Raw genomic sequence first — 22,101 nt, forward strand, 5'->3', positions numbered from 1 at the left:
GTCGGCCAGCTGTGTCCAGGAATGCATACTCATCAGTGCCACAAGGCTCCTTCCCGTCTTCCTTATGGAGGAATTTCTTTCTGCCTACATAGCAGCTCGACTTGGCACGTGGCCGGGAGGAACGACACCTCCCTTGGTGCGGCGAGGCCTAGACCCCCCCAGGGCAGGCAGCGCAAGGAAACTGTGCACACGACGGGCCACCGGCTTCTCGCCCGGCTCCTCTCCTGAGCTCCGCTTTCCCCTGCGGCTCCGGGGCTCCCCTCCCGCGGTCCCTCGCGGGCCTGTCCTGGGGACTGCCGCTCTGTTGGCTGCTGTGGCCTGTGTGGGGTTCATGTTAGCACAGCTGAGAGAGGCTGGGCCACTCGCAGAGACTTGCCCGAGCTCTGAGAGAAAACAAAATGGAAATAAACATGGAGAGACTAAGAAATACAAACAGCCTGGCTTCCGGAGGCCAGCGCTCTCATTCTGCCCGTTCCAGTCCGTACTGGAAAAGAGGCGGGAGCCTTCCTCCAGCCACAGGCTGCAGACAGCCTTGCCTGGTGGCTTCCCAGCTCTGACAGGCACGCATGGAGCACCCTTGACCTCTTAATTCTTCACTCCTTTGAGAATGAGGGCTGAGTCCCAGCCCCCGCTGCTTCCTCCTTTCTGTTCTGAGGACCCGTTTCTTCTCTAGGTGTTTGATGCCAGGAACACTCTCACACAACAGGTGACACTTTTATTCCTACATGGAGGGAGGTGGCCTTGTCCTCAGTGCCACAATACTTCAGCAGGCTTTTAATATTTCATTTAACAGAAATTAAACAAATGCAATGATGGAGAGGTTTTCCTCCCTTTGGCAATAGAGGTTTGAGCCATTCATTCATTTGTTGTTTCAGGTTTTCAGCAATCAATTGTCGAGTAGCTATTATGTGCTAGTCATTGTAGTAGCTTTTAGGGGTACAAGACAAATAAGACATAGTCCCTGCTGTGAAGGAGCCTGCAGGTCTAGTGAGCTAAAGCAGGCGTGCAAACAAGCATGATAAAAGCAGATTAGGCTGTGACATGTGGTCCAATGGAAGGACAAAAGAGAAGGGCACTGATTCTGCGGAGCGGAGGGTTGGAGTGGAGTTTGGAGCAGGAAGAACTCTACTGAGAACGTTATGCTTCAGCTGAGTCCCGATTGCCTGGGGAAGCAGCTGAGGAGGAGGGAGCAGCATGGGCCAAAGCGTGGAGAAGGAACTGGTTGGCCTGTCAGGGAGCTGCAGGGAGGGTGGCGCGCGGGGGTCCACGCAGTGCCAGGCTGGCGAGAGGTGCAGCAGAGGCCGTGCTGTACAGGGCGGGTGGGTAAGCTGAGTGTGGCCCCAGTGCAGACTGGAGGGGTACTCGGAAGAGCTGGTTGGTTTCAGGGGATGGTGGTGGCACTTGGGAGTGAGACAGGCAGTGGTTCTCCCAGTATGGCCCGCAGACCGACAGCATCAGCATCACTCGGGAACTTGTTAGAAATGCAGACTCTCAGGCCCCACCCAGCTCTCCTGAATCAGACTCTTTGCAGGTGGGGCTCCGCTGTCTTTTGTAACAAGTCTTCCAGGTGGTTCTGATGCTCGCTCCAGTTTAAGGCCGACTGAGATAGAGAATATGGGAGGAACTAGAGCGGGAGGGGTTTTGTGGGGACAAGAGGATGAATCCTGGCTTGAACGTGTTGAGTTTGAGTGTGGGTGGAGATGTCTAGATGGAGCTATGGAAGTGCGGTTTTGGGACCCACGGCATGGGCATTGCCTCGAGCTTGTTACAAACACGGAACAGGGCCTGCCCCAGACCTGCTGAACCAGAAGCTGCATTTCGACGACACCCCAGGTGCTCTGTGTGCACGTCGCAGGCTCTGCGTTAGAGGTTAGCCGGGCATGTGGGGCCGATGCTCAGGAGAGGGGTCTCGGCAGGAAAGAGAAGTGCGGCAGTGGTCAGTTCCAGGTGATGACTGTACATGACACATTTCCAGGGTGAGCGTGTGGAGTTGTGAAGAGGGAGACAGGATGTGGGGTCTTTGCTTGGATCGTCACACTCACGGCTCAGCGATAGCATCGCGGAGCTGCACGGGATCACACACGCCGAGCCCTGGACGGCAGCCAGCCTGTTGTAAAACATGCTATTTGCGGCCATTATCTCAAGACACAGCAATTTCCCCAGACACCCGTTGGATGAACCAGGACTGGAACCTGGTGTCAGAACCCTTACTGTCCCCTGTCCCATTCTTGTCATTGGGCCATGCTGTGGGGGAGGGGGCTTTGCAGTTTTCTTACAGTGTCAGGGCGGGAAATGTGAACAAGTAGAAAAAAAAGCATACATGATGCTCAATAGATGCTCATGAAGGTTTGTTGCTCAATTAAGGTTTGTTAAGTGTTGCTCAAACAAATGATGGAAAATGAATGATAAAAACTGCTTTCAGATTCCAAAAGCGCATTCCTATTGGTAACCTCAGTTTGATCTTTACAAAATCCTTGTAAGTAGGCAAGACAGGAATGACTCATGCTCTCATTTTTAAAACATAAGAGCTATTGAGATATAATTTACATACCATAAAATTCACCATCTTAAAGTACTGTATAAGTCAGTAGTTGTAGTATTAATATAGTTACAAGGTTGTGCAACTATCACCACTATCTAATTGCAGAACATTTCCATCACCCCAAAAAGAAGCCCTGTGCCCATTAGTGGTCACTGCCTGTTCCCTCCTCCTCCATCCCCCGGAAACCACTTTTTGTCTCTGTGGATTTGCCTGTTCTGTACATTTTTATGTAAATGTAATCACGCAAGATGTGTCTGGCTTCCTTCACTTAGAATGTTCCTGAGGTTCATCTGTGTTATGGTATATATCAGCACTTCATTCCTTTTATGGCTGAATAGTAATCCACTCCATGGACATACCACGTTTTTGTTTATCTGGATATCAGTTGAGAAGCATTTAGGTAGTTTCTTCCTTTTGGCTATCATTCATAATGCTGTTATAAACATTCGTGTAGGAATTTATGTATAAATGTTTGTTTTCATTTCTCTTGGGTAAATGGCTAGGACTGGAATTTCTGGGTCATATAGTAACACCACATTGAGCTTTTTGAGGAACTTCCAGATAGTTTTCCAAAGTGACTACACCGTTGTACATTCCCACTAGAAATGTATGCAGATTCCAGTTTATCTTCCCCCAAACTTATTATCATCTGTCTTTTTGATTGTAGCCATCTTGGTGAATGTGAAGTGGTCATACTCTTATTTTACAGATAAGAAAACTAAGGGTACATTATTTGCCAAAGTTTGTAGAGCTAGTAAATGGCCAAGCTGAGCATTTTTTTAAAAAGCAAATACTTATGTGCTGCATTCTCTGTACAAAGCATTAGGTCTATTGTTCTTATTGTCATTTAATCTTTACAACTATAGTTAATGAAGGTACTGTTATCATCTTTATTTAAAAGTGGATACAAACCGGGACTGGGCTTGTAGTGAGGCCAGAGAGGCACTTGGGGCACAACATTTAATGAGACATCACCCTCAGTTTCCCACCAGCGCTTGCATAGCCCTGATTGTATCTCCTTTAATATTGCATCCTAGGTGCTTTGCTGGCATGTCCTAATCCTGGCCCTGTTTGAAGAAACTGAGGCATAAAAAGATTGAGTTTCCAACGTTTCCAAACTTAGCAAGTGGCAGAGCTGGGATTCAAACTCAGGAAACTTGGCTTCAGGGTCCATGTCATAAACCACTAATCTATGCTGACCCCCACGTCTCTGATCTGCAAACTACTTTTTCTAGTTTCTTTCTCAAGACATAACTTTTAGAAATTAGCCAGAGCTTTGACAAGGAGGACTTCCAAAGTAAAATCTCGGGGATGGGTTCTGGGGAGACCATGCAGAATTATGCAACTTAACAGCCCCCCTGGGCTCCTACTGCATGTTCTCCTAGAAGGGTTAACTGGCCACACAGATCTCCACAGCCACATGTGTACTTATCATCACAATTCTGCATAAATCTGCCCAGTTCCATGGAGGCCCCCCTGAAAGCGGCCAGATGGACTCTGTCCTGGTGGGGACGAGGCCATTCGGAACTGTCAGGATTATTAGCTCTGACCAGTTGTAAGGAAAACAAATGTTTCCTGGCCAAGTGGGAATGAATCTGCTGCTCGTCCAAGTGTTGTGAGTCAAATACTCGGAAATGAGATCTCTCATAATCACACCCCAACTTGTTGCTCATTCTCTTTTGTTTATCAGAATTCGCTGGCCATTTGCTTTCACACCACCGTCTTTCCAGTGATGCTGCTATTCCAGGGGGTCTGACATGGTCTCCAATTTAGGCAGAGCCTCCCACAAGGCAACATGAATTCAGAGATACATGTGTGCTTGTACATGTTACCCCGTGGGGGTGATGGGCAGCCTTTGGGAGGGTGCTGACAAAGGCATCAGCCAGCAGGTTCTGCCTCTGCTCCCCGGCAGAGAGCCCGCGTCCGTCCTGGCCCGTCTGTGCTTACTGGGTGAGCTACACAGGGCAGCCTGTCCCGGCCAGCAGGTCTTGTGTGTCTGCAAACCGTAGGGTTTTTGTTTGCATTTACGACTACCTTTACGGAGGTACTCTTATCGTTTTTGTTTATAAACGACTATCAGGCCAGGACTTCTGTCTTTCTCCACTAACAATGGTAATTTGTGCTGTCGAATTTTCACCTTTTTGTCTGGAATTTCAATTTTATTCTGTGATTCCGTTCCTCAAAGCTGTGAGTCCGTGGACCAGCAGCACTGGCATCTCCTGGAAACTTGCTGGAAATGCAGACTGTCGGGCCTCTCCCAACAGCTCCTCAACCGGAGTCTGCAGCGTAATAGATCCGGAAGATTCCTGTGCACACTCCAGTTTGAGAATCGCTTTTCCACGTGTCTTCCTTTCTCTGTTGTCTTCAGTGAGGGTCTCCACCCAGTTCTTACTGTTAGGCTAGAATTTTGGTAGCTTTCAGTTCTTAAACACACACACACACACATACACACACACACACACACACAGAGAAATTCTTTCCTTTGCCTTTGCATGATGTCATTCATTTTACCTGGCCTGCCACAAGAATGAAAAAGGCAAATTGCATTCAAGTTATATATATTTTTAAGACTAACTTCTTAATTGCATCTCTTAAATCCCCCGTCATTAACAGAGTCCCAAGTCTTGCCAAGATTAATTGAGAAATGCCTAAAGGCAAAATAAACACTGCAGAGGTGGTTTAATTCAAAACCATATCAGGTAAGAATGGAGGTGCAATTAGTGATAAAGATGTTAATAATTAGTTGTGGTCTGTTAAATTTTATATTCGGTGATTATGCAGAGTGAAGAAAGAATTTTTTCATGAGGGCAGAAATCAATGTTTCACCTTGATTGCTATTTTAATGTGCTTATTTTAATGGGGCCATCCTGCAGAAACCCTTGGGCACATTTCCAATTTTATGTAAATATAGATTTAATTATTATGGAAGCACATAATTTTAGAGTTGGAGCGACCTTGGCGGTCATTTAATCCAGTTCAGTCATTTTACAAATAAGTAAGAGTTAGTTGACTTACTTAAGTCCTTCCAGGGAGATTTGGAACCTGTGCTTCTCAACTCTCAGACCGGTGAAGGTGAAACCTTTTCAGATCCCTCCAGAAAGAAGTGCTTTGTCTTGTCTCAGAATTTCCCAAAGCACCATTTTTTTTTATTGCCTCTAAGGCCCATAACCCACCCTACATTGCTTTCTAGTTGCTTCCACACGTAGGGTTGGGTCTTGGGAATCATGTCTGATTCATTTTTGTATTTCTTCACCACTCCTAGTTCTATATTTCACAAACATAGTTGCACAATAAGTTTATATTGGTTTTCCTTTGTGCACTAGAGCTGATTGTGTCTTCACATTGGTAGCTTAAAATTGGCCATGGTAGGAGTATTTACACTACAGAAATGGGCAAATGCTACAGATCAAGGATCCTACTCCCCTGAAAATCCAGTTGTTAAACATTTACCATTTTCATAAAGTCTCACAAGGCAGTGGGTCTTTACAAAACCTAAAGGTCTCTCCAGTATGAAGATGACCATTTACCTGTTGCTTAGCATGGGTTGTCTCAAGAGTGATAGAGTAGCCAATTGCTCAAGCCACTCTAATCTTTTCAAGATTCTTATCAGCACAAGTCAGGCCTTGGGACTGCATTAGAATTTGGTTGCTTAGCTAAATTCCACTTACCTTGAAAAGCTCTTTGGGCATGAATGCTAATGGTGACAGAGTCCGAAATATCAGGCACAGTTGAGTGAGAAAAAGTGTATTATCAGAAAAAGTGAACAGGAAAGTTACTATGGCGGAAATTTATACTTCTCAGAAAACCTTCAGTGGTTCCCTATGACCTACAAAAATGCCCAAACTCCTTGCATAAAAATCACACACTGACCACAGTTTACAATTCTGCCCACATTTCCGATCACTCACTTCATTCACTGTTCACCCCCTGTTGGTTTCCACCTTCATGTTGCACGCCAGCCCCTGCTCCAGCCCCTGTGACATTCCCTTCTTCTGAAATGCCCTCCTCTCCCTCCCCAGCTTTTGTTCCTGCTGGTCCCCCCTACTGTGCACGAGCACTTCTGAGTTGGTGTGAAATTTTGTGTGACCGTTCATCTCCTCTCTTGTGTGTCTCTCGGTAGGAGCAGGACCCGAGGTCCCATCGGCCCCGGCAAGTACGGCTATGGTAAGGCCCCGTACATCTTGCCACTGCAGACGGACACCGCACACGCGCCACAGAGGCTTCGCAGACAGAAGCCCTCGTCGCGGCATTCCGGGTCCCAAGGGGAGTCTGCTCCTAGGCATGGCTACAGCCCACCAGCCCACCGGGTCCCCCAGCATGGGCCTCTGTACCAAAGTGACAGCGGCGCCCGTTCTGGACTGCAGGCCTCCGAGGCCTCCGTCTACCAGCTGCCTCTGACCCATGACCAAGGCTTCCCTGCAGCTTCAAGTCTCTTCCACAGCCCGGAAACAAGCAGCAACCATGGTGTGGGGGCCCGCAGGGCAGCTCAGAGCTTCTCCCAGCCTCCCCGATCTGCGGCAATCTCGTGCATCGGAGCCTATCGGCAGTACAAGCTGTGCAACACCAACGTGAGTACGCGCGCCACCCAGCGCTGGGCCTGGCGACAGCTGCCGCTCCTGTCTTCTGTCTGTCGGTGCTGAGCACGTCCCAGCGTACCACTTTTCTTACTCACCTCATTTGATCCTCTGCTTCACCTAATGAGTTTGCTATTCTCTCTATTTTACAGTTGCAAAAAGAGGTTAAATAACTTGTTGAAGATTCTGCAAATTGTCACAGAGATGAGCAAGGGTGTGGTTTTCTAAGCCATGTTAACCTACCTTTTTATCTTCCTTCCTTCTCTCTTCTATCTATTCTTGCCATATACTTTTCTTTTTTATAAGGTTGTTCCTTTAGTGACTTATGCGTAGCTTCTTGAATCACTTATTGAACATCACTTAGAGGTAGTATTAATTAGCTAGTGCTGCATAACAAACAACCCCCAAATTCCCAGTGACTTACATCAACATTATTTATTCTTCACTCAAATGCAATGTTTACTCCGGGGCAGGTGCAGTTTTACTGATTTAGGGCAATCAGTGGTGGTGCCAAGGCGGTAGGGGCGTCTAGTGAGTTTCCTGGGGGTTCCACCTGCTATTCCAGGCATAGACACTTAAGGTGTTGTGTCATAAAGAAGTCTGATCGTGAAGTTGTAAAGGGTCTTCTCCTTTTAGGGAAGGAGCTGGGACCGATGGGGTGATAGACGGCACTCTGAGGCTTCTAGGCAGCATTTGGTCGCTAACTGGTCTAGAAGTCGTACAGCTGTACTGATGTATATGGGCACTTTGGATATTAGTTCAGTAAACATTTATTGATTCTATCTCCATGCATTTTATTAATTTCTACCGTTATTAAAAGCTCACAACAAGCCAGGCTTTGTGCTCAGCACTTATCTTACCTCATTTAATCCTCTCCTTAACCTTATGAGTTTGCGACTATCTAAGGCGACCAAGTGTGTTTTTTAGAATATCAGCTTAACAGTTATGTATAAAAGAGAGAGGAGTGAGAAAATGTTAGGAGGTTAAATTTCCAATTTTCTATATTTTTCATTAATAATTTAATCTGCCTTAATATTCTGTTACTGGGTAACAGGACAGCTGTTATGTATTAACTTCAATTTCCTCATTAAAAATATATTTCCTGCTATAGAGTCCATGGAAATGACTTAATTTGTGATCTTAATAATTTTACTGAATGCCTGGATTGCTTTTTAGCTTGTTCTTCCACTGACAGACGTCAGGAATCGTTAATTTTTATAAAGCAGTAATTTCTCTGAAGCCATTACTAATCAGCCAACCAGTACATCTTCATTGAGCATCACTGCTTGTCTCGTAATGGACTAAGTGCCATGGAAGATAAAAGATAAAAATCATATTGTCTACCTCATAGAATTGTAACGAGGGTCAAATGAGGAGATGTTATGACAGAAGTTTGTAAATCGAGAAGTAGGGAATTACTTGGGTTCATGATCAGACATGGGCCTTTTTCCTGAGTATCCATTCTGTTCTTTGAAAATGAAATGAATTCATTTGCGAAGTAGAACACATCCTCCCATTGACTAGTACATTTCTTAATTTTGAAAACCAAGCAAACTGTGAAGAGAAGGGAAAAGAGAGAGCATTTGGCATCTATGTGGAGCTGATATCTGCTTAGTGTTTCTTTTATTTAACTTACATTTTTGCAGCATGCACTTTTTGCCAGACCTATGCTGCCAACAGCAGGGCTGTTCTCCCATGGAGAAGCTGTGGCTTCCCGGGTGCTGGGGTAACTGCACCACAGAGAAGAATGAATTGCAAGGAATCGTGGAAAATTCTTGTGAATTCCTAATGTCGTCTGGCATTTTGGAAGTAAGCAAAACAAAGCCTCCAACCCAGGACAGGGAAGTAAACGTGTACACAGGAGTGCATAAATTCAGTTCCCTTATTTTCCCTGTGATGTTTTGCACAGAGTCCTCCTCCGGCCCCACTGCCCCAAGTCCACATCCCACTTACCCTTACTGAGAGATGTCATTCCTTAGAGGTCCCATTATTGCGTGTCTTCTTTGCATGAGCCCAGCGCTTCTCGTGGATTGGGCCATACCCCATGATTTCTTTAAAATTCTCTCTGTCAGGAGTCCCCAAGACCACTCCTAGGTCTGATGATTCCCTGGGAGGACACAGAAGACTCAGTGTATAGTTGCACTCACGACTATGATTTATTACATCAAAAGAATTGAATAAATAAAGCAAAATTAACAAAAGAACAGGCACATGGGGCCAAATCCATAGGAAACCAGGCAGAAGCTCCCAAGAGACATAGGATATGCTCAACTCCTCCAGTGAAGAATTGTTACAATACTTGTGAAATGCTGTCTACCAGGGAAGCACTCCTGTGACCAAGGTTTTTATTGATGCCTGGTCACATAGGCACCCTCTGCCTGTCACATACCAAAATTCCAGACTCCCAAAAGGAAAGCAGATGTTCAGCATAAACTAGATTTAGGCACAGTAAGCCACTCTTATTATTTAGGGAGTGTTGGGAATCCTCCCAAAATCTAGGCTCCCAGATGTCAGCCACAGACCAGCCTTGCAAGCAGGGCTTTCTAAGGAGAGCAGTCTCAGCTCTGCTATGTTAAATCTGTTTTGCCCACTCCCCGTAGGGGCCCGTACACTGCAGCACCCTCACATGAATCACCTCCTGTAGACATTTGCCTATCCTCCCAGCGTTCAACATGAAGAGATGATGTGGATCCCCCAATTATGGAAATATCCCTACTCAAAGAGGAAAAAGGTATAGGACAATATTGTGAAAAACCTAACTAATCTAACAGGTAATTCAGGTTATCATTTGTGTCCTCTCTGAAGATTAAAAAATAATGCATGCATCCAGAGATCTCTCCCAGTTATTACTGGGGAGCAGAACAAGAAACGAATGAAGGCCAGGGCAGGTGGGCAGTATCTGCTGATTTCAGAACTTTATCCCTTAAACTAAGTGCCTGGTATATCCCACCCCAACTTTGATGGAACACCCCTGTCCTAAGACTACCCCAGCAGTTGAGGGCTCGGTTCTGGGATGTATGGTAATGAATAGGATGAGTGGTCTGAATTAGGGTCAGTTGTTTTTTCAGGCTTACATAGCTCGGAACAGGGTCTCGACACTGGCCATGGCCCCTCTCTCCACATCCTAATGGCCCAGTGGGGAGGAAGTCCCCCCCATAGCTACTGTCAGTCATGTGCCCTGCTGGAGCACTTCTCGGGGAGGAAGAACTCAGAGCACAGGGGCCGTAGGTTGGGGAGGACTCCAGTGAGGAGGGGAATAGTCGAGTGAGGCTTTTGAGGATGCCTGGAGAAGGGAAAAGAGCATTTGGGAGCAAAAGAAATAGCTTAGCTAAAGACAGGAAGGCAGGATGTGTCAGAATCTCAGGTGCTGCGATGCCTGCCGGGTGGGGGGAACCCTCCTTCCTGCCCTCCTCGGCTCCTCCTGTCCACTTTAAATAATCACAGCCTTGGCCGGGTGCGGTGGCTCACGCCTGTAATCCTAGCACTCTGGGAGGCCGAGGCGGGCGGATTGCTCAAGGTCAGGAGTTCAAAACCAGCCTGAGCGAGACCCCGTCTCTACTATAAAAAAAAATAGAAAGAAATTAATTGGCCAACTAATATATATATATAAAAATTAGCCGGGCATGGTGGCACATGCCTGTAGTCCCAGCTACTCAGGAGGCTGAGGCAGTAGGATTGCTTAAGCCCAGGAGTTTGAGGTTGCTGTGAGCTAGGCTGACGCCACGGCACTCACTCTAGCCTGAGCAACAAAGCAAGACTCTGTCTCAAAAAAAAAAAAAATAATAATAATCACAGCCTTAATGGGGAATTTGTTTTTTAACATCTCAAAATGGGGAGATGCCACATGGGCCTTGCTTGACATTCATACATGAGATAGGTGCGTGGGAAACTTTAAAAATACACAGTGAGAAGTCAGAAAGCAATTCTAATCAACTGTTAGACCTGCAGGCAGGATGGGATAGGGAGTGACGGGTCTGGGAGTGGCGCTGCGCTGGATCGAACCCCAGCTTTGACTCTGGGGAACTGAGTTTCCTTGGACAAGTCACTTAACTCTCTGAGGACCATCGGGAAAGGGCAGAAAATAACAGTCCATCCCTCTTTAGGGTTGATCCAAGGTTCAGACAAGATCGGGCATATGGGAGGTTGGCATGGTGCCAACGCACTGTTAGTAAGTAAACCATTTGGACCTGGCTAAGCGAATATGAGTTACATACCTCTCTGCAGATAAGCATGGAGTAAAGTCTCTCTGTATCTGAATAGCTTCCAAGTTCTAAGCAGTAACTTATGAAACTTGTGTATGAAATGGCCAGACTTGCTCAGAGTCCCCCTTTGTCTTCTGTGTCAGCTGTGATTGAAAGTCCTTTCCCTTTGCCCAGTGATAACACAAGGTTGCTGAGAGACCCAGCACTTCATCTGTGATGTAGTTTCAGTGTAATCACCCTTGGGTTGTGGTTTTAAAGTGATGAAAGTGAAACTGTAGATAACCAGCTTCATGTCAATGAATTCTTTGCACCCTCCAGTGTGCATGTTTAATATTAAGCCCTACCTTATGGCGTCATCTGGGAATTTTAAGCATTCTAGCATGTCTTCAAGATTGTTCAATTCATATAAGATGTCCTCTATGAAATACTGCAAAATCAACAATAAATGTCAGCACTAATGATCTCTGAGTGTACACTTTAAAGATAAGGAAGGTCTTTTTTTCCCTTGCCTACAGTGTGTATCAGGAAGTTAAAATGACACACTCCCGTATATACAGAGAATCTATGGTCTTTTTGAGTGGGTGTCAATCTCAGACATCTATCCGTGCAACAGTCTCCTTCAGGTAGTCTGTACGTGGTAGAGGCAACACCCCATCCGGTCCCAGGTCTGTCAGATACTCCTATCACAGGTTCGTGCTTGGAGTCCATAAGCACAGCGTTGGCAGTGATTGAGTGGGGTCAGGTGTTAGGCTGTGGGTCGGGGACACTGAGATTAGAGCAAGCTTTTGCCCTCTGTGGCTCGGAGTCCAGTGAGAAAGATAGATTCATAACTAGGTAATAACAGTGCAGATCATGCACGCCACAGCACATGCCACGTAGGCACTTTGAAATCCCCAGACACTGGGAATTAACTCGGCTTGGGTGGAGTCTGCGAAGGTGTCCTAGAGAAGTGCAGTTCCTGGGGAGGGGAGGGGAGGGCTTTTTAGGAAGAGGAAATGCCAGGGGCCCTAGAGTCCCTTCGCATTCCCATAGGGGCTCAGGAGCAGATGGGGATGCTTGGGAACCTCTTGGTGGCGTCAGGTGTTTCTCCAGTGAGTTAAGGTTCCATTCACAAGTTTGTCTTCAGCAGGGAAGGGGCAACGCAGGGGGTGGGGGGAGCCCTGACTTACCTGCAGCCCTGCCCTTTCTCAGCGGTGGCTAAAAGCAATAGGCACTCAAGGAACGGAGCAGCCACGCTTCGTTACGCTTCTTTGCGGAAGCTCACTGAAGCCCAGTACTTAAGAGCTAGAGGTTTTAATAGGGGCGAAACAGGGGAAAGAGAAATCAAACCTCATTTCTTCTGGTGCTTGAAGGGATGCAGTTAAGAAAATACTTTTCTATTTGCTCTTTCTGGGGTTTGTGTCATTTGCCAAATACGAGAACCGACCAAGTCACCTTCGGCCCGTTGTCCTGGAGGCCAAAGTGTCTCTCTCCCCACCTTCTAGTCGGCACTTTCTACCGAGGGAGGAGACTGAGGCACCTGGCCCCTTCAGAAGGGGCTGTGGTGAGTCGCCTGGCGCACGGCGGGGAAGGCTGTGAGGTTTTAAGGACTTTGCTGCCAAAGGAGGCGTGGTCCTGAGTGTAGACAGAGTGCGCTGAACGGTGAGGGGAGGACTCCTGGGGCCAAAGGCAGCTTTCCCAAAGGCGGATGTGATGAGTTCTGGTATCAGTGACTCTCCGGCGTATTTCCCTGGGGGTGGAGCTGGCGTCTGGCCGTGGGTGTGTCCACGCGAGTTGTTTCTGCCTCAGAGCAAGTGAAAATAAAGGAGGATGTTGGACGGACCTCAAGTGTAGGGAGCGTGCTCTCTCTGCAGGCTCATTCTAACTCCGCCCCACTTCTCCTCTGACACTGAATGAAAGGAGAGCTAACAGCTGACAAACAGCCTCCTGACTGCAGTTTTAAGGAGACGCTTGGCAAAACGGCTGGGCAGGAGTTGAGTGCGATTCTGTGAAATGCGCAGCTGGCCAGAAACCAGGGCCAGTGACTGGGTGGACAGGCCGTCCGACTGGGGGCTCAACATGAGTTTCTCTCATCATGAGCTTATCACCAAACTCCTCATCTGGGAAGTGTGTCAGTGCTTTCGGTAGCATTCTGCTTTCCATCTTCTCAGACCACTTGTAATTCCATAGAACGTTCTCTTACTGACTTTTACATATAAGTCACACACACACATCACACACATACACACACATACATGACTTGTTCACAAATGTCACTTGTCATTTTTCATGAATAGTAAGAACTAGCACAGTGATAGAGACAGATATATCCTATCCCTCTCCCTAGAGGCGCTCACAGCCATCTTTAACTTTTAGTTCTTGTGGTCATTCTCTCTGTAATGACAAACAGCTTGCTGATACCTCTGCTTCTTGGTGTATCACCTTTCCCCAACTCCTCACTCTGAGGGATGAAGAAACAAACCCCCCCCCTTCCTCCCACTGTGCTGGCCACGCTTTTACTTTTACTTATATTTTTGTTTATATATGTAGTATTAATATATTAAGAATTTTTATTTCCTTCATTTATCAACTTTAGGAAGAATCAGTTAACTCTTTGCTTTGCAAGATTAGAAATTTAGTGTCAAAATAGGATATTAAATTCCTGTCCTTGCATTATATGTTTCTGTTCATGTATTTTTCTCACCTTGGCCTGTAAAATCGGTGCAAGAGGCTATTATGACAGATTCTTCTCTGCATCCTCATTAGTCACAGCACCTGACACATGCAGGGACATAACGAACATTTGCCTTTGAATGGAATTTCACACTCTGCCCTAGCAGATAGCAGAGGGAAAGAAAACCAGTCTCATTCATGTGATACCGGAAGCAGCCACTGGGAGATTTATGCTTCTTGGGAGAGTAAGGGTTTTGAATGTTAATAACTTCACATTTTGCCATACACTTCTGGATCAGTTGGGAAAAAAGGCATTCTCTTTTAGACCTCCTTATAGGCATAGAGATATATAAATAATGCAAAGAGGCAGAAATGGATAAGCACTCTCGGGATAGGCCTAGATTTGTAGGGGGCCGGAGTACTTAAAAATAGATTCTCTTGGGTGAATGGTTGAGCTTGTTCTTATTAACATCCTCTGGGACTTTGATGTATGTATTGAAAGAGAGGGAAACACTCTCCTCTCGGAGAACATTATGAACTTCCCTTGGATGGAAAAAAAAAAAAGGTGTTTGAGATTGCAGAAAAACCCATATATTTTTAAACCCAAAGCCTTGCCCCAACTCTTTGTACAAACCAATTCCCTGACTGGAGAATTGCCGGAAGTGGTGGGAGGTGGCAAAAGAATTTTCGTGAAGTTGAGTTTGTTCTGTGCGGCTTGAGAAAGGAGATATTAAGCATATTTGAAAAGTGTGCTGGATAGCTTGGAAGAAATGTTGGCCCGTGGTTATGTTACTCCGCAGTTGGAAAGTGAAGCCCGCTGTCCAGCTGTAGAAGAGAAAGGAAGGAAGGGGATGTTTACTCAGAACACCTACCTTTCAGGCCCGTATGGCTTCTGGAGCTGCTGGATTCATCTCTGGTGTCTCCAATTCAGCTAACATGCACTGAGCATTACTGTGAGGGGGAAACTTTAATGTATAACTAATTTAATCCTCCAAAAATCCCTGGGGATTGAGGCCCAGGGTGTGGTGTAGGGTTTGTTAGGCAGAAGTAGTAGTTGAGGCTTTGAGAAACTAAATGTTTTGCTCAAGGTCACATAGCCACTTTCTTCTGGCAGTGCAGGGATATTTTCTAGATTTCCTTTTTTGCAGCTTTCATCACTGTGGTGATGTTAAGTACATCATATGTTGCTATGGTAGCTGGTCTTTTGATTGAATCCAGAGCAATGCAAAGGATTAAAAAAAATGCACATCTGACCCAGGCAGACTTCAAGGTCATGTTCCTTGGTGCCACCTTCCTTGGGGATGATGCTCGTTGTCTCCTGGGGAGATGAACGTAATTAATTAACAAAAGGTGAGCGTGTCATTACTGACAGTGGCCTCTTGAGCAGTGAAGTTTGGTGCAGGCAGTTGTCATCTCGGATCAACCAGGGTCACTGGAAGCGTAGCTGGATTTTCCATAATACCATTTGTGACTCATAGCAACCCCAGGCAATTGTCTAGATGGAACTTTGGATAGGGCCCGTATCCTGTATTGCTTTATGAGGATTCAGCTCATCATGTTGAAGTACATCTTTATTTCTCTTCCCTTAAGAGTCCAGTGGAAACATCCCTCCCTCTTTGGGGTGGAAGGGATCATTTGAAGGGAGGTTTCTCCCAGGGGCATAGCTTGACTGTAGAGCTCCAGTCTTTGTGGGTCCCATCCCGAATGAGCCTGATCTCTGTTCACATGGCCTGTCCCCCAGTGTTCTGGGCTGAAGATTACAAGACTGTGCCCATGGAAAGAGCCAGCTGTCTGCAGGAAACCTGCCCCGAGGTCAGTTCACAGTCTAATGCAGAGATGGCGACTCAGTCTATGACATCAGGAAACAGCCAATTTAAAATACAGCAAATGCAGAAGGATCTGTAACCTGGAAGTTTAAACTTCAGAGAGCCTGTTAAAATGAGAGGAGATCACATACTGATAATAGGATGACAAGTACAAACAGATGTAATCTATAAAAGAAACATGAAACAGGATTTCCCAGGCCCTGCTTGGTTTCCATCCTCACTGCACAGCTCCCTGCCCCTGGCAGCTGGGGCCAGCCACTGCACCCTGCTTCAGCGGCCTCCAAGGCCTATCCTGACAGCGGGCAAGAAGCAGTTAAGGCTCTCTTGTGTGAGGACCCATCAGAGATTAACTTTGCTGTCCACATAGTTAGGAGGGGCACCATGGCATAGTGGTGACTAGCATGGGCCCTAGACCCAAAATGCCTGGGTTCAAACCCTGGCTTTACTACTTACTAGCCCTGTGACCCAGGCAGCTCATTTAACTTTTTGTTGCCTTGGTTTCCTAATCTGTAAAATGGGTATAATAGTTTTTGTGAGGATTAAATGAACTAATATATATATATTTGTATATATGATTTATATATATATATAAATCAATATATATATATAAATCATATATATATATATAAATCATGTGGTGGAGTGTCTGGCATTTAGTAAGTGCTCAATAAAAGCTAGTGAGTCTTACCATCCTCATCACGCCCAGCTTCTCCCTTCCTTGCCTGTACCATAATGCTGTCTCAACGACCCACTTCCACGTCTGGGCTCAAGGAGTCTTGCATTTCTCTGGCCAGGGCTCTCCCAGGAAGTAGTACCCTGCCTCTGACTGGCAGTTCTCCTGGCATCATGGGAGTCCCTGATTGGGGTCGCACACAGGGCCATGCCCATCTGCCAGGGCACCTTGTCACCTCCTGATACACCGTCCATGCCAGCTGCTTGCCTGACTGTAAAGTGGACCTGTGAGGCCTGGCTGGCTCCTGGCACCTGTTGGTGGCTTTGCCAGCTGCCGTGGCTCTGGTGCCACGTTAAGCCCTTCTGCCTCAGGAGGAAACTGGCTATGCGCAGAGACAGAGAGCTTGTTGGTGATCAGGGGACAGGGTGTCTGGAGCGACTCATCACCAGTTAGCTTGGCAGATGTGTATGGATGCAAGTAAGAGCACCGGGCATTAGTGGGTTATGAAAACACCATACGATTGTAAACTACAAGCACATGCCAAGCTGGCTGAGGGCCGCTGTACTGGGAATATCTCAATACTGATATATTGACCTTTTTTTTTTAAATTAAGAGATAGGGTCTCCCTCTGTCATCCAGGCTGGTGTGCAGTGGCGTCATCATAGCTCACAGCAAGCTCAGACTCCTGGGCTCAAGCGATCCTCCTGCCTCAACTACATGAGTAGCTGGGACTACAGGTGGGAGCCACTGTGCCTTCCCAAATTGTCATTTTTATTACATGAATATTATTTATTGCAGAAAAATTAGATAATACAAAGGGACAAAAATTAATTGTGAGTAGAAAACGTCTATAACCCCACCTTCCAGAGATAACACTTTAAACCTCTTTTTCTACACACACACACACACACACACACACACACACACACACACGATTATTTTAACACTTTTGTAAGTTAATGCGTTGTGGACTGCTTTGCATGTCATGTAATATACATTTACATTATTAAGTATTGAGTGATTCTAGATGAATCTGAAGGTGTATTTCTTTACGATCATAACTATTAGCAGTATTTTGCTCATGGAGAGCAAGGGGTTAAGCAGACTGTCTTAAGTCTTAGTGGTCTACAGCATCCAATTCTGGTAACAGCCGCCAGATTAATTATTGGTGGCTTCTGGCGAGAGCCTCATTGCGGAGCCCCTGGGCTGTATGTAAGTGTAGTCCTTTGAGGAACGGGACATTTAGCTCGCCTGCGCCAGTCTGTTTCTGTTATGAAAGGTGGCAGCCCGGCACCTGATGTCTGCTTTCTGAGTATGGGCAAGGTGGGCGGTCAGCACCCTGGCTCTGCCTCCATGTCACTGTGGGGCCTTTGGCAAGGTGTGCCACCTCTCCAGCCTCAGTGCTCTTGTCTGTAAGCTAGAGGGGTTGGGTTGCTCTTCCGCTCTGGCACTCTGTGACTCCGTGTTAAGTAATTTGGAGTGAGATTAGGGCTTGGGTGTGGCTCCTAATTGCCGCCAAACAGCCTGGTGCCAGGCTGGCTGCAGAATCACCCAAGGGAGCACTTAAAGCTTATATTCCTGGGCTCCCTTCCCCACCCTCCTGGGGTGAGGCTTGAGAATCTGTACTTTCAATAAATCTTTTAGTTATTCTTTCTTTCCTTTTTTTTTTTTTTTTGAGATAGAGTCCTGTGCTGTTGCCCAGGCTAGAGTGCTGTGGCATCAGCCTAGCTCACAGCAACCTCAAACTCTGGGCTCAAGCAATCCTCCTGCCTCAGCCTCCTGAGTAGCTGGGACTACAGGCATGTGCCACCATGCCTGGCCTAGTGGCCTAGTGATTCTTTCTTGAAGCCAAGTTTGGGGACTGCTGCAGGGATGGTACCTTCTCCAATCACCCGACTGTCCACATGCTACCCGAACTTTGGCTCAGACTAAAGGATTGTGCAAAGCATCTCAACCCAAACCTGTTCATGGATACAGCTGGTGTTTCTGGAAGCCAACACAGGTCTGGCTTCAGGGCCACTGGCAGGTTGGTTTCCAGAGTCCTTGGAGACGCTTTCCCGCCTGTCAGCCCTTCCCTGGTTGTCAGAGCTCAGCCCACCCAGCCTGTCCACCCGCCCTTTTGTTCCCACCAGTTGTCATCATGTTCTGCTTCACGTGGCTTTCCTGCTCCATATGGTTTGGCTCAGGTCACAGCGGGACTGTGACCACCCTGGGCATTTGTACCAGCAGTCCCTGCCGACTGTCCTTCATCAAGCAGGAGATGTTTCCCTCCCACCTGGTGTCAGTCCCCCCTCTATTCCTTCATCTTTTTTTTAATTTCAGCATATTATGGGGGTATAGATTTTAAGGTTTCAATAAATGCCCATTCCCTCCCCCAACAAGTCAGAGTCTCCAGCATGACCATCCCCCAAATGGTGCACATCTCACTCATTATATATGTATATACCCGCCCCCCACGCCCCCTCCCACCTGCCCAATACCCTATTACTGTAGTATCTATGTGTCCACTTAGGTGCTGCTCAGTTAATACCAGTTTGCTGGTGAGTATATGTGGTGCTTGTTTTTCCATTCTTGGGAAACTTCACTTAATAGTATGGGTTCCAGCTCTAACCAGGAAAATATAAGATGTGCTATATTACTGTTGTTTCTTAGAGCTGAATAGTACTCCATGGTATACATATACCACATTTTATTAATCCATTCTTGGATTGATGGCACTTGGGCTGTTTCCACAGCCTTGCAATTATGAATTGTGCTGCTATAAACATTCAAGTGCAGGTGTCTTTTTTGTAGAGTGTCATTGGATCTTTTGGGTAGATGCCCAGCAATGGGATTGCTGGATCAAATGGTAGATTCACTTGTATCGCTTTAAGGTATCTCCATATTGGTTTCCACAGAGGTTGAACTAGTTTGCAGTCCCACCAGTAGTGTAGGAGTGTTCCTCTCTCTCCGCATCCACGCCAGCATTTATTGTTTGGAGACTTTTTGATAAAGGCCATTCTCACTGGAGTTAAGTGATATCTCATTGTGGTTTTGATTTGCATTTCCCTGATGATTAGAGATGTTGAGCATTTTTTCATATGTTTGTTGGCCATGCTTCTGTCTTCTTTAGAAAAGTTTCTGTTCAAGTCCTTTGCCCACTTTTTAATGGGGTTATTTGACTTTTTCTTCCTGATTTTCGTGAGTTGTAAGTATATTCTAGTTATCAGCCCCTTATCAGATGCGTAGGATGCAAAAATTTTCTCCCATTCTGTAGGTTGTCTGTTTGCTTTCATGACTATTTCTTTGGCTGTGCAGAAGCTTTTTCGTTTGATCATGTCCCATTTATTTATTTTTGTTGCTGCTGTGATTGCCTTTGGGGACTTCTTCATAAAGTCTTTGCCTAGGCTGATGTCTAGGAGAGTGTTTCCAACATTTTCCTCTAGAATTCTAATAGTTTCATACCTTAGGTTTAAGTCTGTTATCCAGCGTGAGTTGATTTTTGTGAGAGGTGAAAGGTGTGGGTCCTGCTTTAGCCTTCTACAGGTGGCTATCCAGTTTTCCCAGCACCATTTATTGAAAAGGGATTCTTTCCCCAGCGTATGTTTTTGTCTGCTTTGTCAAAGATTAGATGGCTATATGAGGATGGTTTTATATCAGGATTCTCACATCTGTTCCACTGGTCCATATTCCTATTTTTGTGCCAATACTAGATTGATTTAATTACTACAGCTTTGTAGTATAGTTTGACATCTGGCATATGCCTCCCATTTTGTTTTTGTTGCCTAGAATTGCTTTTGATATTCGGGGTCTTCTTTGGTTCCATACGAAGCGTAAAATTATTTTTTCTATATCTGTGAAGAATGCTGATGGGATTTTAATAGGTATTGCATTGAATCTGTAGATCAGTTTGGGTAGTATAGACATTTTGATGATGTTGAGTCTGCCGATCCACGAGCATGGTATGGATTTCCATCTGTTTACATCCTCTGCTATTTCCTTCCTCAGTGTTTCATAGTTCTCCCTGTAGAGGTCTTTTACGTCCTTGGTTAAGTATATTCCTAGGTACTTTAATTTCTTTGTTGCTATTGTGAAGGGAATTGAGTCTTTGATTTGGTTCTCAATTAGATTGTTGTTGGCGTATATGAATGCCTCTGATTTCTGTGTATTAATTTTGTATCCTGAGACTACTAAATTCATTTATCAGTTCCAGGAGTTTCTTGGTTGAATCCTTGGGGTTTTCTAGATATAATATCATATCATCAGCAAAGAGTGAAATTTGATCTCTTCTGCCCCTATTTGGATGCCTTTAATTCCACTTTCCTGTCTGATTGCTGTAGCCAGGACTTCCAGCACATGTTGAACAGAAGTGGAGATAGTGGGCAGCCTTGTCTGGCTCCAGTTCTAAGTGGGAATGCTTTCAGTTTTTCCCCATTCAGTATGATGTTGGCTATGGGTCTGTCATATATGGCTTGTATCATTTTTAGGTATGTCCCTTCTATGCCTATTTTATTAAGTGTTCGTATCATGAAAGAATGTTGAATCTTGTTCCTTCATCTTGAGGGAGACCTGTGTTCCTGGTATGTGCAGTAGATTTCTTTACAAATCCGTGAAGACCTTGAACTATTGTATTAGTGGTTTATTCCAGAGACGTCTTCTACACAGTGCTTTTCAATGTTAAGGGGCCAGATTCCCTCCCTTTCTGATTATTAAAACATACACACACACCCCACACACATTTAAGTGTGTGTAGCTAGGTTTAAAGTTTAAGCGTGTAGCTAGGTTTAAGAATCTAGATCATACTTTATCCACAGTATGAATTAGAGATTCTGATCTTATTATTTTACTTTTTTCACACTTATTTAATGTTGCACTTTACTCATATTTACCATTTATAAACAAGAAAGAAATAAACCAGAGGAGACTGTATGTTGTCTTTGAGTATTCTAGTGTATCGGAATCACCTGGGTAAACTTGATAAAATACACATTCCTGGACCTCGTCCCAGACTCGCTGAATGATAATATCCCTGGGGGAGGGACGCAGAAGTTTGCATTTCCAGCTAGATCTCTGAGTGATTCTTTTGCAAGCTAAATGCTAGGAATTCCTGTGTTAAGTGGTGGGCAGAATTTGGACTAGAATTTAGAAAAGATGGAGAGGACAGTGAGAGACAGCCTGGTGGGTGCTGCCTGCTTGGCTTTGAATCCCAATCCTGCCCCTCACTGGCTGTGCGACTTTCCGTGCTTTAGCTTGCTGTCTGTGAAAAATCTGTAAGACTGTAATGTTGACCTCATGGGTGTTGCAAGGAATAAATGAGTGAATACGTGCAGCGTGTTTAAAGTCGTGCCTGGCACATGGTCAGGGCTCTAAAAGTGTTTTCTGTGGATGTTGCGAGGGGAATGGAGTGGACAAAGTCAAACAGACGGAAATGGACAGTCTCTCTGAGGGAGGGGAGTAGACCGATTTGTCATTATGTCAGTGGTTTTCAAATTATGGCACGCAAAAAATTAACCTGGGGGGCTTGTTAAAAAATTTAGCGTCCCTACGAAGATTCTGAGTTAGTAAACTTGGAGTGAAGCCTGGAGATCTGCATTTAAAATTTTTAACACAGGTTATGAGCAAATTTTCAGAAACCCTGGTTTAGGTAGAGGAG

The 22,101-nt window shown here is 45.7% G+C and overlaps 1 protein-coding gene and 1 long non-coding RNA gene across 3 annotated transcripts in view; one reads left to right on the top strand and one right to left on the bottom strand.

Annotated features, from left to right (window-relative positions):
• The window catches only part of THSD4 (thrombospondin type 1 domain containing 4), a 595,645-nt gene that overhangs the window by 102,083 nt on the left and 471,461 nt on the right, over window positions 1-22,101 (top strand). Inside the window, exon 5 of the mRNA XM_076004516.1 lies at window positions 6,663-7,110. Coding sequence (XP_075860631.1) covers window positions 6,663-7,110 — 448 coding nt within the window. The remainder of the gene's footprint in view (window positions 1-6,662; window positions 7,111-22,101) is intronic.
• Window positions 295-11,419, bottom strand: LOC105873401 (uncharacterized). 2 transcript variants are annotated; one of them, XR_001154996.3, is made up of 3 exons: window positions 11,331-11,419; window positions 9,070-9,223; window positions 295-383 (listed from the first exon to the last, which is right to left on the bottom strand). It is a non-coding gene; the product is annotated as an uncharacterized LOC105873401 (long non-coding RNA). The 2 variants fall into 2 exon arrangements; XR_001154997.3 differs by lacking the exon at window positions 295-383 and adding an exon at window positions 8,591-8,670.

Source organism: Microcebus murinus, chromosome 6 (genome assembly GCF_040939455.1).
Source record: "Microcebus murinus isolate Inina chromosome 6, M.murinus_Inina_mat1.0, whole genome shotgun sequence".
NCBI lineage: Eukaryota > Metazoa > Chordata > Mammalia > Primates > Cheirogaleidae > Microcebus > Microcebus murinus.